Here is a 17,398-nt window from a genome sequence, read left to right on the forward strand (position 1 = left end):
GGAACAATTGATTTCTTTTGAAATTGGAACTTAAGCTTTCTATTGAATCCCACAGTTAGTAGACATAAGTCTCTGAGGAAAAATCCTGCTTACCTTATGCATACTGGTATTCTCAATGCTAATGCAAAGGAGTGGGAAATTTGAAAAAACATGCCTCTAATAAACACTTGAGGAGAGGCACCTGATGCCAGCTTGTGATTCTGGCCATCTCTTCTCCTTTAATGTCTCTAATTTCTTGTATTTAGGGGCTTTTTACTGGTTTCAGTCACATATAAATACTATCTACTATTTTTGTAGTATGGACTTGACTAGGTTCTCTCTTTGCATATTTACTTTTTTTTTTTTTTTCTTTTCTTTATCCTTCTGAAAGTATATCTTATGCTTTTCAAAACTGGCATATAAGAGAGAAAATTTCAGTCCTTGCCCTGAAGGGACAGGACTGAAGCCGAGCTGAGTTTTGAGCCTGTACTGAGGCTTGGGCTGGTTCAAACTTGTGTTCTCGTACCAGATATTAACAGTAAATGATAACTGTTTGTTCCTTCTTACCAGTCATGTCAGGAAAAAAAAAAAGTCAGCCAACCCACTCTTCCCAAGCATAAGCTTATTCTTAATGACTTTTTTGTTCCCTGTTGGACAATCATATGATTTTCTGTGCTTTCTCCTGACAGCTGGAAAATTCTGCCCAAGACTTGTCAGCTGATCCTATTAGCTTTTGATCCAGCAAAGCAATGCGTGTTTAGACTAGGTGAAAGCCACTCAGCAAAATGTTTAGCAGTCTGATGTTTCCTCCTATTATGGAATTTGGTATTATGTTGTAGTAGCATGTCATAAACTACCTGTGAAAAAAGAGCTCAGAAAGGAATAGGCGAGTGTCTTTTCAACAGGCAGCAACTCTGAAAGGCAGCACCAGCAGATCTTAGTAGGGAAGAAGTTTATGGCACTGTAGTGCTCATATGGGATAAAACTTTCCAACAGAATCATGTATCTTCTCACACGTTTTGAAGCAAATCTGGAGGGATAAAAACACCCTGAAATATGTCTTGCCACTCATTCTGCTGGCAAGCATGAACACCAGCACTCTTGTTCAGCCTCTCATGTTAGGAAAGTGAAGAAGACTTAGAGAAGTCCCATTCTATTCTGTGGAATAAAGCTGGTGCTGAGATTTATTTCATGTCCTGGCCCTTTTGACTGAATTTCAGCTTGTGATTGTTCATTAAGGATAACCAATGTTGATATCTGACTCTAAATTGGGTTCTGTATTCTGCTTGTGTCAAATCCATTTCTATCCTGAAGCAATTGTCTTTCTGCTCTGTAGGTGTTTAAAGAGTCTTACTCTGTCTGGTAGGAAATGTGCCTTTCAGATGGTCTGTCATAGTCTCTGCATAGGTTTTCATGACTACCTGGTGCAACAGAGCATTTAATTACCAACGACATTCTACTTTGTGTGATATATTCCTCTGCCCAGCAAACAAAGCAGCATCTTCCACGTCCTTCAGAAAACTGCCAGTGTCTAAGATGTGCCAGAAGACAGGTTGGATGCTTTGAAACAACTTGCCTTTAGCAGTGTGCCTAGCTTTGTCTATTAGGTCAAATGCCAGCTTTTGTAGGTCAGTGTAACAAACTTTCAGTCTCTGTACCTTCAGTGCCCTGTGACATTGCTTTAAAGTGCTGTGCTGAAGAACTGACAGCAGAGAACTGGGTAACTTTATGAATAGTTACACTCTTTTACAGACATTATCAAGAGTATATGTACAGCCTTTGCAGAAGGATGAATATACGTTTTCTGGATGGGATTCTTCAGTACCATCATCCACATGCAATACTCATTTCTAGTCAAATCCTAGAACCTATACAGGCACAAAGTAAGACAAAGAAAGAAGTAGAGCCTAATTTAGAATAAATGTGATTATGGAAGATATTTCATTTTAGTGTAGACCTGTTGCTTGTGCTCAGACTCCATTTTTAAAAGTCAGTAGACTGGGCTATTTATTGTAAGTGAAATAAAGCAGTTTTGGCTTTTTATGTATGCAGAACACAATGAAGAGTCACATATGCAATGCCAGCAGCCCTTCCTTCCAGGAGGCTGATCCAGAAGGGAAGAAGCTGGATTTTTGCTCTTCTACAGTGGGTCTGCAGTGTGTCCATAGTCTAAAAGAACTGGAAACTGATAGAATAAGAAATCAGTAATTGGTCTCCTTCTTTCAATGTTGAGAGAAGATCTTGCTGGGAAGGTGTTTATGAACTATATCATGGAAGAGGACTGTTAGGAAGACAGTGTAAAACTGCATGTGCCTCTTTTTTTGCTGTTTGATTTTGAACAGTTATATTTTTGCAAATTTTACTTTGTGTGGTAGTCACAGGTGTCTGAAGTTACCATGCCGTTCATGATGCTGTCAGCTATTAGAATGTGTAATGTGTCAGTTCATTCTTTACTTACTTATCCAAAACTTAATTAGTGTGTTTCCATTTTAGGCCCAACAAGGAGAGCACAGGAGAACTGAGTGAGTCTGGAGCATCTGTTGTCAAATACGGTCTTAAAGCAGAAAAAATCTTCATGCAGGTTCACTATTTGAAGGTGAGTGTTGTCAGCTGATTTTTACTGAAATTGCTTCACAAATGTGATAAAGATTTCTGTCTCGTGGACATCAGCAAATTCACAGTTTCCTCTTTGTTTCTGCCTTAACGTGTCACAGGGTTACTTTCTGTTGAGGTCTCTGGCAAGGACGATAGGAGAGGCCTCGTACCTTGCGTCCTTGCAAAAATTCGTCCGTAAGTTCCACGGGCAGCTCGTCCTTTCTCAGGTACTGTGCCTGGCATTGTGCTTCACCTTCTGAAAAAAAAAAAATAAAAAATAAAGGCTCAGACTTTTGGATTGACTGTGTAAATCTTCACTTCTGGTTGTGGTGTACAGAGAGAGGCAGTTGTCATTTGGCAATATAGGTGAAATTACTGCCTGCTAGGTAGAGGGCAGAACGTTTTTTTCACAGTTTTACATAAATCAGACACCTTGTTACTGTCTTGTTAGTATAGATAACATAAACAATGGGTGATTATTTTAACTTGCTGCATTGAAAGGTCAATATTCATAGATGCTCACATGAAAGATAGGGTCATTTTATCATACTGGAATTGTCTCCCATAATCTTTTAGCTAACGGGTTTTCCTTGTGATCAGTCAGTCTTTTCCCTGATTATTCTCTGTTTCTCCAAGAGAAGAAATCATATTTCTGGCTTGATTTTCTTCCTCTCTGCATGCTGCTTCATTCAGTGCTTGTCATTTCGGTGTCCTTATGGGGACAAATCTGAACGGGTGGAAATTTACCTCCCCCTAGGTCTTTGTGGAAAACTCCTGGAACTGTTTGCTCTAGTTTTGTTTTGATTTAGGAAATTGAACCCAAAGGAAACATTTAGGAAATATGAACCCAAAGTTCTAGGAATCCTGTCAGTGGTGATGAAGGAAGCAATAAAATCAAGTTAGTACAAAGTTTCTTGTTCAAGTTTCTTCTTGAACAACCATGCTGTCGGTGTTTACATGATAAATATATAATATAATATAAATATAAATATAAGATTTAAAATAAATAGAGGTGAAAATGGTAAGTTTAATATTGTAGTGCTGTATTTTCACCTTGTCCGAAATAATGGTAAAAGTTTCCAGCTTTAGGAATTCTGGGCGTAAGGAAAAGTAAAAACATTGAAAAATTGCCCATGTTATGAATACTAGTCTTGTTTTCAGTTATGTTTGTAGCAATTTTCCTAGATGGGAGCTGCAGGTGCAAGGAAATTACTTCAGACGTGAAACGTTAATCAGTTTGCCTTTTTCCTTCATTTAGTTTGCATGCTCAATAAGATTTTAGTAGTAGTTTATTTTAACTGAGTTAGCAGTAGGTGAGTAAAACCACTCTTGAATCTTTGACAAGGATTTAAAAAAAAAAAATCTTCCAGTTCTCTTTCTATGAGAGAATCCACTTACTAATTGCTTTGAATGAAGTTTTGAAATAATGAGCGGAGTGTTATTTGTTGTAACTAAAAAGGAAGAAGTGCAAGTTGCTGATACTCCTCGCACACTTAAAGCAGTTGTTCTGTTTCATATTGAGATGGGAATATCTCGGGGATTGAATTGTTTACAGACTTTAATTTTCATGTAGTTCTGTCTGTTATAACAGGCAGCAAATCCAACTTTTGACTGAAGCTGGTCAGGGGCTCCATCCCTGGGGCTTAAACTTCTCAGCTGTCTGGCCAATGATTGCTGCCTGATAATAGAACGTATAGGTGGGGAGTCAAGCTTGCTCTTGGTAGGAAATTATCATCTTTGGAGGTGCATTCTGGTCTTGTCACCAATATCCCAACAGAAGGATTTTAAAAGGTTGTTGATTTTGCTGAATAAAAGCCAGGAAGATGAATGGGGAGGGAATTCCAAATAAACAGGGACCTACAAATGGTGCTCATTATTTATTTTTCCACCCAGAGGGGATAAATTAACATTTACCATTTAGTTATGTAATTTACAAACTGCATATTTGACAGGGGTAGTTTAACTTTGAGTGGATAATTTCTGCAAGAAAGTGGATGCAAGTGCAATGTGAGTTTATTTGTTGCCACTTGAATGTCCATTTAGATGTATCACTTTTAGTCATGAAATCTCCATTTCTTTTATGCACCTCATTTATATTTCAGTCAGAGAATATAAACTAAAGTATCTGTTGGTTGTAGAGTGTTTGAAATATCTAGATTTGAGGTTTTCATATGAAGATATAATTTGTCTTTTAATACTGAGTGTTCTTTATTTGATACCAACACGTGTACAGCCATTAACAGTGCAAAGAAAAGTTCTCCTTGATCTCAGATTCACAGCCTTATCCAGATTTGACCTACCCAGCAGCAGCCCAAAGTTGTAGTTGTGATTAAAATTGTTGGCGTCAGTCAGGACTACAGTGAGAGCACACTAGAGTCATTAGGGGATTTAATTATGAGGGGCTAGCAAATCCTTACTGAACGTGTGTCAACTCATTTTTCAAAGGCTTTTTCAGTTTGGCCAGATGTCAATAAAATTCCAGAAACTGCAGAATAACCGTTTCTTTATATAGGGAAAAGTTGTTTTCTAGCCTCTGGGTCTCTCCAGGGAAGAGCAACAGGAGTACTGAGGTTATTTAATCATGTCAGTGTAAGCCAGCACTGTGGTGGCACATGACTTCCAGTTCATATTTTGTTTCTGCCTTCACTGAATTACTTGCAGCAAAGACAAAGAACAAACTATAATTTATTTTATGATCTGATCCAGAATTTATTTGTGATTACCCTGGTCATCCACAAGTCTTTGCTTCAAAGTGTAAGGTCCCCGGGACATGGCATCAAAGCTTACAACCCCTGCATTTCCCTCTGGGTTTTCTCTTGGGCGCTTCTAAATTGTTTCATCTGAGGAGGAAGAAAAAATACCTTGAGGATAAAATTTCAATCCAGATGGTTTAAGTTTGGCAAAATTGTCAGCAATTGCAAAGTTAGACCTATAATGAGATGTGTCATGCAGACTTGATAACAGGCAAATGTTAAAAGCCGTGCTAACACGAGGTAAGTGGTAATCTATTTTCCTGCTTTGTTTTGGAGCATCAAAATAGGAGCAGTTAAAACAAGATAGAACAGATTAATCCTAGTTTTAAGAAAGTGTGTTGAATGATGGTTACTACATTATTCTTATTAGATATTTGGAAAAATGAAGACAACTTTAATCATGAAGATGTTTAATTTCATAGCGTAGTATACAGAATATAAACTCATTTCTAATACCAGAGCTATCTTTAGGTATACTATGTGATTGATTATAAAAAGTTGATGCAATCCAATCAGAGAATCTAGCTGCATTAATATGTACAGACACAGCAAATACTGTGAAGGGTGTCCACTTCAGTTTCACTTTTCACACACTTTTCGAACAACTCTAATCACGAGCTTTTCATTGTCTTTATTTGCATGTAAGCTTACTCAGTACCTCCAGCAAAACTTCCACAACTGGAGGGGGTGCAGTAGTTCTGCTTACATACAGAGTAATGGCACAGAACTTCAAGCAGCACCATGAAATAAGGAAATTTCACACTGGATCACTGTGTCAGCAATACACTGTAGCTGGGGCAGAATGACTCCTGTCACAGTGATGCCATTCTTGCTGTAGCGTCACTGAGCCCAGCACTGTGTAATTTACTTTTTGTCATAGGCTGATTTTGCAGCCACTGCTATGTAGCCTGAGTCTCACTGGAAATCTAAAGGAGGAAGGCTTAACTGTGCCAAGAGTAGTTTCAACTGTGCAGTCACTCTTACTTTGATCCCCTAACAATACCATGCTCAGAGAAAGAGCACCTTTTGTTGGTTGCTGTAGCAAGGTCTCTAAATGAAGGATTGCCTTTCAGGAAACATTCTTGAAGGCCTTAAAGAGCAACAGCTTTCCATCAGAAATCAGCCTGCACTCATGCACTGCCGTGAGGAACAGTAATAGCCTGTGAAACTTGTCTCCATGAAGATTAGTGTTAATAAAGTGGATGTACTGATTTATGAAACAGCATAGAAGTGAATTTACTCATTAGTTGACATGGTTATCAGCAGCGTTGTGGATTTTGGGGAGTAGGTGCAATCCTCTAGTCAGGCATGGCATTAAGGAAGAAAAAGCCTTATGCAATTATATAATCAAAGACAGTTTGATAACATAAGCACACTGAAGAACATGTAAACACCCCTAATTTTGGTGTTTCTTAACCTTTGAGGATGTGAACCTGCAGCCTTTAACAATTTTAAGTATAGTGTGTGTGTGTGTTGTAGATAAGAGTGGGAATGTGGGATTGTGTTGAAATAGTCAGCAGGCTTTTCAAGTCCATTTTCTTTCAATATTGGCATGTTTTTCTTGAGTGGGTTGGAAAACTGACAAACAACATCATGTATATAACTGAGTATATATATATATATATAATGTATAAATAACTGAGCAAGATATCACCACAGCGGATATATAAATTTATTTCTTATCATTCTTTTATTTGCAGTCTTTAAAAAAAGTATTGCTCACTAACAATGCTGACACAGTGTTACATCTTCATAAACATACTAACTGTGGTGCTTTGTTTGTTTTCCAGGATTTCCTTGGCATGCTGTTGGAAGACATCCCTAAACAAAAAAAGTAAGAACTGGGCTAGAAAAGCAAAAAAAAAAAAAAAAAAAAAAAGGGTGGGGGGAAGTAAAAATCAGATTTAAATATCAACTGTGCCAGCCAGAAATAGTGGGATTTCATTTAGGATTATCCTGCTTGTTTCTTTCAAGTGTGTGTTTCTGAAAATCCCCCTACATATGCACACAAAAACTTGGGAGCCTTGCTGTGTTGCTGCTGTGCCATGCTCTCCCTGAGCAGGGCCTTTGACTTGCATGTTAGGTCAGAAGTGATGTCCTGTGTTCCCTGTGCAATCTGGAGTTCCAGGCATAGCTGCCTGCCCAAATTAACCTCTGGTCTGCCTGCCAGCTGCTTTTGGCAAGTAGCACCCTAGAGCAAGGGTGCCAGAGCCTTGCTGAGAGTCTGGCAAGCCAGGGAAAATTATTTTTCCTCAAGAAGTAGCCTGGTACCATCTCCTCCCTGCCATACAGTATACCAAATGAGGAAAGATGGAAAACACAAATGGAGATCCAGCATTAATTGCCTGACATGTCCTTCAGAGTCCTCCTGTGTGTGACTGTGACTGGTTGAGGATGACTCAGATAGTCTTTAGCAGCACTTTGAGTCTGTCCCTGCTTATCTGTTTGTTTGTCCTGTGCTACAAATACAGATTCTTTTGTAATGGAGCTTTACAATATGATGGTTTTTAAAAATAGTGTGCTTACTTGAAAAATGTAACTCTGGGTGAGTGCTTTGGAGGGAAAAAAAAAGGAGGGAAGAAATTCATAGAAGTCAAATGTATTGAGTTTTTTAGTGAAACACTTCTGTTCCTAATAGTTGAGGGACAGAGAAAGTAATTATCGTTGAGAAGATGTGTTTTGTGACACTGAATTTAGTTAGAGTGGTGTTACATTTTCCAGTGATGTATTGTAGGATGATTCTTTGTTTATATAATTGAATATAGTTTCCTGCTGAAATATAAACAGGAATATTATATGGAGTATATGAAAAAGTGAATTTTTTAATGGCATGATTATACATTAATTTGTTAAAAAACCCTCTTGTTTTCCTTCCTTTTTTTACTTGTATTTTTTTGAACTCCAAACCCAGTGCAAAATGTTATTTGGATAAGCATCCAATTTTCTGCCTATACATGTGCCAGTGTTTGTAAACTTGCAGTGAGACTAGTGCAAAAGAAGAATGGCTCCATTTGTGATGTAGGAACAGAATCTGAAATCCAAGGTAATTCCTTTTACAGTCATATATGTAGCATATCTGAACCTATCAGTTGCCAAAATTGCCTTGGGTGCAGATATCAACAGCAATGCAAGAATAATAGTGTGCCAGGATATACAGAAAGCCTGTATTTCTTACCTGCTGCAAGGATGTTTTTTCATTCTTAAGTGCATTCTGTTCCTACTACAGAAATACTCACCTGAGGTAAAGGAAAATGGAGGAAAGAAAAAATGAGGTATTTTTAGAGATCATCTATTGATCAGTTCTTTTTTACACAAAGTTTGTTCTAGGAATGAAGTGCATTTCAGTACTAGAGCTACAAAACTCTCTGAAGCACACAAAAACTTCCAGGCTTATGCAATTCTACCAAGTACATTTTGCAAGTTTAAACTAAATGCTTCAAATTTGACAAATATAAAGCACTCTAATAAACCGAAGTTTGTAATGGAGCCTGGTCTTAATCATTAAAAAAAAAAGAAAAGAGAGATGTATAGTACATAATGAATCCAAATCCTCTCCTCAGTTGTGGCAACAGAGAGAAACTAGTGTGGTTAGCAGTAGAGTTTGGCTTATGGGAGATATTTGTAATGAGAACAGGATGAATATTGGCAGAAAATGGTCATGCAAGAGTGTGGAAATTTTCTGTAATTATTACACTGAAGTAATGGAACATGAGCTTTCTACTGCTGGATACAGAGACTACATCTAAAAGATTCTCACCTTTCAGTACTTAATTCCTCTCGTTTTTATTTAAAGGAGATTTTACAGTACATTCGTAATGATGAGTAGTTCCAAGATACAGATGTAATTTTTTAGGGAGCAGTCATTGATTTTTGCTGCCTTCTGTGTTCAGAGGAGGAGATTTTTATGCCTAGTTAATAGGGCTACTTCACTTCCTGCTCTGATTCAATTACAATGGCATGCTAGCTGTAGAAATCCATCCTGTGAGGCAGGATCCTTCTCTTTCTGGGCTGCAGCTGAATACTGACACCAGACAGGCTGAGCAGTGGCTTCTGCTCCTTTATAATTCCTTAATTTGCCTTCAAAGCAGATTATTTGTGTGTGTGTGAAGGTCTAATGGTGAGGACAAACAAAGATTCTTCATTATCCTTCTCTGTTTAGAAAGACTTTTAAAATATTACAAGCACTGGCTGGAGTCTCACCTCCTCTTGGCCTTTCTGCAGAAAGGCTGCAGTACTTCCCACCTGTAACTGAGGCATTCTACTTACTCAGGTACAACTGAAGCTTCACTACATTGAAAAAAAACCAAACAAACTAAAACAAACACCAACAACCCCCCCCCATATGTGCCTGTATACCACAGTGCACTAGGTTTTACAGAACTCCTGGTGGCTCTGTTCTCCTCCCCAGGGCTCACACCCACAGTCTGTGCTGCGAGTTCACCCTCTCCACATCTGCCCAACACGTGAGCTGTGCGGAGACTCAGTGTTTACCCTTGTAACAGAGGGTGAGTTTCACTGCTCTCAGATAAATCTTTCAGTCTCTGGAGAGTTGCTGCTCGTGCAGCTACTTCATGACTGCAGATTTTTTTTGAGCAGGTCAGTTCGGGTTTTTGGAGTTTTCTGCTTCTATTTTTTGTTTCACTTCGTTCAATAAAATAAACAAGTCCACTAATAAGCTATGGTTTTAATAATATGTGACAGACAAAGGAAGGTTTGTGTTACAGCTCTGCTATTTGTACTGTTAATAACCCAGGCTCACTGACCACATTCCTTGGATGTATTCATAAATTGTTGATTAACTACTAAAATAATGCTTCAATTTCAAACTACTCAGCTATATATTTCAGTTGGATATGGCAGACTTTTCTATCCTCCTTTACATATAAAAAAAAGTTTCGCACTTGCATGTTTTCTTCTCCTTGATTTAGGAATTAAATGGGTTTATCCTGAAGTTTGTAGAATGCCCTGGGGCCTTGCACAATGAGAAGTTGATATATAGGCATCTTCTTTAATGCTCATTTTCAAGTTATCATTAATGATAGTGTTTTACAGACCTTGCTCTGAAGCATTAAACCTGGGCATGAACTGTCAGGACATAATTCTTGGGCTGATTGGCTTGTCATCTGAACAAATAGACAAGGGAGGAGATAATGGATGTAAAGGCACTCTCATTTTACAGTAGAGAACTGTAGTACAAAGCAGCTGAAGAACCTAAACTATGAACCCACCTCCTACAGTGCAATACAGAACCTGAAACAGAAGGCCATCCAGAAACTCACACAAACACCATATTTGAGCCCTTACAGATGCTTAACTGCAGTGTAAGTGGGTGGTTCAGTGCCCTTCCTGAACTGCAGCCTCCACAAACATCAGGCCTTCCTTTCCTATGATGTTTGTTTTGAAATAGCAATGGTTTATGATAAATTTTGGGGGGTTGTTTTGAAGCCAGACAAGGTAGTGGAAGCCTTTCCAGCATCTTCACAGTTCTTCAGTACTGCCTCTTAAAGAGATGCAGAGCAGGTCTTCGCAATAGTCTGCTTATTACTAATATATTAAAAAAACCCAGTGAATGCCTCTAAACTGCTGAACCAAGTTGTTTCTTTTGATAAGTGCCAACAAGAATGTCCTAAGTTGGAATAAAAAGAGGTGTGTCCAGGTAGAAACAAAGAAGATTGCATGTGGCCACATGACAGGTGTTCAGTGCAAACTGGGGGTGCTGCAGGAAGAGAAATAGCAGCATTATTGTCTTTGCCCTTGAGAAAAAGGACAGAGTTTCAGGAAAGGCTTGAGTAGCTTTCTAGTGGTTTACTGCCTGGATTAGTATGGTGTCAGAACAGTGTGATTGCCCTCAGTGTCATAAGAGCCAGTTTTTGACATTAGGAGTGTATTAAATAAATACTCTACATATCAAGTGTGATGTAGATTATTTTGTGGAGATTTTTTTATCATGAAGAAATCTCACCATAAGTTTAGCTTCTGGGGAGCAAGGAAAAAGGACTGTCATTGTGAGGCTGTGTTTCTCATCCCTTGGTAAGACAAACTAAATGCACAGATAAGGGAATTTTCCCCAGCTCCTAGTTCTGCTTCAGCATTAGAACATTCAGCTGAATCTGTTTTGATTTGTGCGATAACAAATTTTAAAGAAATGTTATTCTGCTTATACTACTTGAGATGGAATAGGTGGTACAATCCACATGATCTGCCTTGATCTGCCTTTAACTGTGTAAAATTTTGGTGCCCAGTTTTAAGTTAGTCCTGTCTGCGGTTTTTCTAGTAACCAGACAGAAAAAAGAACTCACAAATGTCATCTTACTCTGAGGAAGGTAAATTGATTGATTGTTTGGAAATACTTCTCCTTTTCTCTATTCCCTGTGGAAGGGACTCAGCTAACTAAGTTAAGACTAGACACCAATTTTTAGAGCATGGTGGTAAGGTGAAGGCATTTATCCTTTGAAGGATATAGCAGTCAAATGCTCTAAATTTAATAAGTTTGAATAAATATCAAGGAACAAGCGTGGATGTTTAATAACTTCTTTGAATGTAGAACACTACACAAGCATCACACATATGTTAAGTTCTCTGTAAGAAATTTATTTATATATTCAAACACACACAGTAGCATTTTCCTGAAAATTCAGAATCCCAACTACTTAGAAGCATTTCTGCTTGACTGCTGCAATTATTTGAATCACATAATTCAGAGAAAAATTCGTATTGGTTTGCTTACCTTCCTGATTCAGAGCTTTGAAATAGTTGCTCTTTCCATGAATACTTTGTTTGTTATGAGTCCACATTACACATGTGAAGGTCCCTGCAAGTATGAGGATGAGTCTTGCCCAGGCATTACCGTGCACAGGACCACACACATCTGTTCTCCTTCTCAGAATATTTACATTTGTTGAGGGCTTCTTCAGCTCCCTTCCTTCAGTGCTGGCAGACAGCATACTGCATGGACACTGCCACTTTTTAAAAATTTTTTTAAATTTCTTTTTTTTTTTTTTTTTGACCTCCTTGCAAGTTGGGAAGTCTTCAACCAGAGTTGAGGTAAATGCAACAGAAGTTGCCTGCAAAAGTAAAAGGGGAAATATAATGTCTGAATTTGCAAATACTTACACATGTGGTTATTTCAGTCCCACAGAGCTTTATCATGAGAGACTGTTTCCTTTTGTTGGAGCTGCAGACTATTCTGTGATTTCACTGCGAATGTTATCAGGATATAAAGAAAGTGCAGAAAAGACAAAACTACAATTTATTAGATACTTGGTAACTTTGAGAGTTAATATCCATCGGTGCCTTTTAAAACCCCAAAGTTTGAGGAAGTTTGTATTTAATTTAATCTAGTATTTTATCTTTATATTTAGGCTGCTTCTTTAATAAAATTTTGGTTTTGAATGTTTCAGTCTAAATATACTTGCTTGAGACTTTTTTACCTGCAAAGAAACCAAAAAGCCACTCAGCGAAAAGCAGGGGACCTGTTCATACTTCACATGTTTCATAAACATGGTTTACCAGCTGACACTTTCCCTGTCAGTCCTCATAGGCACTGAATTTATCGTTTGAGTTCTGAGCACAGAAAACCTGATTTACCTGATCTGCTCGCGTGGCCACTGGTGGTAATAGTCATTAAAAAGCCGAGAATGTAGTACCACTGCAGTGCTACAAATACTTGGAATTAGGGAGTTTGCTCAGCTTCTAAAGGGTTATTTTTCACATAAAAATGGTATTTTTGTGCATGTCTTTTAATACTTTTTTTTTTTTTTTTTTTTAACCCAAGGTCCGGGTTAACTGTTGAAAGCATCTTCCAGAACTGGCTTGACACTTCTGGAATCCCAAAGGTAAATATAAAATACCAGTTCACAGTTCCTTCTGGAGTCTTGCTCTTCTCTTTACATTATGTTATTTAAATCATTACCTGAACTTATAACAGGTATGATTTTAAATAAACAGTTTTGATGACGACTGCTTTCCAAACCTTTATATGGGTTTAGCTTTTATGAGCTGCAGGTTTTTGCTTCTACCGTTGTCTCAACAAACCTGCCAAAGGGCAAATCTTACAAAACTTATCCTATTAGTTAATATTGTAGTCACATGGGAGTATGCTTTACAGAATAGTGATGGAATCTACTAAAGGTAAGGAACATTGTTCACAGAATATGAATTCCTTGAAAGCATTACAGACTGTAGTAACTGAACATTAAATTATTTGTACTTGATATTTTGTGAATATTGTGACTTGCTTAGGAATCTGCTGCAAGGGTAACATCTATTATTGGTGTTTCAGCATTGAGACTTAGCATTGTTTTCTGCTTTTAACACCAAAAGTTTTTAATGTTCGTATTTTAAGTTCTGTGAACTGAAAATGCCTAGTTGTGTCTGTGCTATGTGAAGGCTCTGATTATTCATTTTGGATCAAAACTGGGATGAGATGACAAAAGATATCCCTGTGTAAATTTTCCTAAAAACAAGGTTAGTTTTTCAGCATGTGCTCAGGACTCAGTTTCTAATTGATTTTCCGCAAGTGGCCATCCCCTGGGTTGCTTGTGATTTATCTCACCTAGTGCCTGGCTCTGTTTCCACTTTGTATCAGCTTTTTTTTTTTTTTTTAAGAAAACCCAACTCTTAAGAGTTAGAATGTTAAGTCCTGTTTTTCAGTGCCAATTCAGGGGCAGCCTAACTGAGTAAGCACCTTTGCAAGTAGAACTGCAAAAATACCTGAAGAGCTCATTGCAGTAAGCAGTGGTCAGTGTAGCTGAGCTGCACCCGGGCACTGCGGGTGGGCTCTTCCCTGGGCAGCTTTAGGGATGTCATATCCATGGTTCTCTGGGTGCTGTAGGAGGCATACAGAGAAGATTCATCCTGAGATCAAAATGTTCCAAGACTAATATTTGAAGACGCTGTTAAATCAAGGTGGGGTTTGTGTTTTTTTGCTGTAAAATTATTGAAAATGAAATTAATAAGAAGGGAGGGAAGGAAGGGACAGTGAGGATCATCACGTGTCTTGATGCTCAGTCATTTCTTAGAAAAGGACCTTGATTTCCGTGCTATATTTTGGTCAAGGTTTTGTCCTGGTAATAAAACTGCATAGGTTGTCCAACAGCTGCTTGAAGTATGTGGGGGAGACTGATGTTGCACAGCTGTAGTTATAAGAGTCTGAACTGGCTGCTGAAATGTAAGAGTTTTCTGGCATTTTATTTACACATATCTTTTTGAAGATGTGCTTTATTGGTGTCTGCCAATCAACTCTAAAATCACAAATAAGGAAGACAGGAGCATACTGAAGAATTGAAAATGGTTTAGGTTAATGTGAAAACTGAACTCTGTTTTCCATAAGTTGCTCAGAGTGAATAGAGAGTAGTTTCATTATACCCTGCAAGTATCTATTACTTGTGTAAAGAAAGCATGCATCAAAAATATTTCCACACTCAGTAGATCTGTAAATTGATGTAAATTTTCTTTAAAGACTACAGAGATTTCCTTGGTAGTTTGGCTGTTCTGTAAAAAAAATACAAACGGGAATTGTGCTGGTTTAGTATTCTACTTCTTCTGAGCATCAGCATGCTGGCCTCTTCTCTGTCTTTTGTATTTAATAAAGTTTAATACTAAATCTCTTAGATTATTAATTCCAAAATTAGTGTTAAGTATTAGTCCCAGGAACAGCAAGCTGCTGATTAAATACTTAGTTTATACTTACCCTTGATTTTTTTTTTTTATCTGAACCTGGAGATTTTTGTGTGTGTTTTTAATACCAGTGCAGAGAATATAACTGATTCAACTGATGGTTGAGTTCTATTTGAGCAATAATCTGGAGAAAGCATAACTACTGCCTTAACATATATACTTATTCTTATATATGAAACTATACTTTGAAAAATAGGCACTTCCCCTCAAGAAAATTGGTATATTTTTTCTATTAGCAAGTTTGCAGATTGGAAGATTAAAAGATCTTTCTTAAATCCTTAAAAATGTAAATGAGCATAGGTGAACAATATCAACTGTTTAATGTCTTCTGTAGCGATAGCAAGCACAATAAGAAGGAAGTTTTTTAATACAAATTATTAGTGCAGTGGTTTTTTAAAAATTATCACTTATACTGACAACACTGCATCCCATTTTCTTAGAATAAAGGATTTGGGAAAATATAAAAGTGTAATCAACGTGTACAGTGCTGTAGATGCATAAATATTAGATGAATCATGAAGATAAACAAGACAGACGAACTTGTTCTGAGTTGGTCAGTCTTGGTTGACTCTGAAAAATGCTTTAGATAAAGACTACCCACCTGAAAGTTCTCTAGATAGACCATAGGATACAGAGAATTTTGTTTGTAACAAACTGTCAAAAAAGTTGCACGGTCTTTTATTATTTAAATAGATCTGCCTTGATCTAAAGAAGGTTACTGGCATAAAACAGCCTTGCAATTTATTTCGCTATTCCTGTAAACTGCAGTTAAAATACTCCTAAATGAGGTACAACAGTGGTGTGTTTTTGTTTGTAGAATAATTCAGAAGTACATTGCTTATCTAGAAAGATACATCATTAAATGTTAGTAAGAACACAAATTTGTTACAGAGCTCTTGAATTTCAGGCATGGTTTAGAGTATTGCTATAATTTTGGGGGGTTTGATGTAAGTTTCTTCTGCATTGCATGTGATTACTGATTTAGGAGAAAACCACACACATTTGAAATCCAAATAGTGTTATTACAAAGTATTGTGTGATGACTGTCTGTAATTGGGTAACATGTTGCCTCAGGTTAGATGCTCGGGGGCACTGAGTAACTTGGTGTCGAGGTTGGATGTAACTTTTAAAAGTTAGATTTGAAAGTATTGGCCGTAACATTTTAGTGCCTTTGTTGTTCTGAATTCTAAAAGTGAATTTTAAAACTGAGTTTTAGGAGTCTTAATTTATGAGTCTCAATTCCTTAAATGAATAATTAAGAAAAAAAATGCTTTTGAGATTCTCAGCTGGGACCACAAGTCTAGAGGAAGGATGAGGAGGATACTTCACTGGATTTAGTTTTATGACCTGATAAAACATTGGATTGCCTCTTCAGTTAAAAGCCAGATATTCACAAAAGTGATTCTGTTTTTCTTCAGACTGCCTTTCAGTGTTGTGTGTGTTCAGCTCAGAGGTAAAGCGCTTGTAGCAGTAGAGTAAATCTGCACAAGTGATAACTTGTTCGAGAAGTTGAAGTGCGTTTGAAACAAATGTTCTGAAATAAGCGTGGGCTGGATTTCGTGTGCTGTTCATTGGGATCTCTTTAAGTTTAATAAATCTCAAGCAGTCATTTCCATTCCCTTTTCCTATTGATTGCATTGCTGAACACAAAAGCTGTATTATGTGCAGAATGGCTGAGCTTCTCTGTACTAGGAAGGAATTATGTTTGGTATCTAAGAACAATAACAGTTTCCTGCCTGACTGATCAATGTTGGATCAAGTTTGCATTCCCAAGCTCCCACTCTCCCACCTACATATGCAGGGGGTGAAAACATAGCAAAGGGAGGGAGGACAGGCTCCCTTTATCACAGAAATGTTGAACTTAGACTTGCTTAATAAGGACACAGCTGGGATTGCATAGCAATAAACATTGATTTTAATTCATTGCTTGTAAAAACATCCGAAGAAAAGCACAGAAGCTAGCAACTGATTAATTTTTAGCCTGCTCATTGTTTTCTTTACTCAATGGAAACAAACTATTAAGGTTTAAAATACTTGTCATGCTACCTTTCAAGGAAATATCTTTTCTATATTAGTTAGGAAAGAGTAGCCTTTGATATGTCTGAAATCTCTCCAGTTTGGGGTTCCTTAAAAGTAGTTTTATGTCATTGGAACCAGGTTAAGAAATAATGAAAAGTCAAATGCTACTCTAGGAAATAATATTTGACATCTTTTTAGTGCAGGAGGATAAAGAGTTAGGCCTGAAGCTGAGGTAGAAATTTTATGTGACAGGAGAAGTTGACACCTACCATTCCTAGTGCTCTAGGGTTTTTAAAAGATCACTCTAAATTTTATTTCCTTGAAAATTTCCCTGTTTTCTAGGCTTTTGGAAAGACATGTTTGTGACTGGAAGG

General features: G+C 37.5%; 1 protein-coding gene across 5 annotated transcripts in view; it reads left to right on the forward strand.

The window, feature by feature from the left end:
• AOPEP (aminopeptidase O (putative)) overlaps positions 1-17,398 on the forward strand; it is a 157,002-nt gene that overhangs the window by 56,961 nt on the left and 82,643 nt on the right. For 4 of the 5 annotated variants that reach the window (XM_027879148.1, XM_027879147.1, XM_027879149.1 and 1 more), the window contains exons 7-10: positions 2,473-2,575; positions 2,694-2,801; positions 7,118-7,161; positions 13,102-13,162. In XM_027879148.1, the coding sequence (XP_027734949.1) occupies positions 2,473-2,575; positions 2,694-2,801; positions 7,118-7,161; positions 13,102-13,162 (316 nt within the window). The remainder of the gene's footprint in view (positions 1-2,472; positions 2,576-2,693; positions 2,802-7,117; positions 7,162-13,101; positions 13,163-17,398) is intronic. The other variant, XR_003570683.1, reaches the window with a different exon arrangement.

This window comes from Empidonax traillii, unplaced genomic scaffold (genome assembly GCF_003031625.1).
Source record: "Empidonax traillii isolate 1590-97213 ecotype Southwest subspecies unplaced genomic scaffold, ASM303162v1 scaffold51:size1492887, whole genome shotgun sequence".
Taxonomy (NCBI): Eukaryota; Metazoa; Chordata; class Aves; order Passeriformes; family Tyrannidae; genus Empidonax; species Empidonax traillii.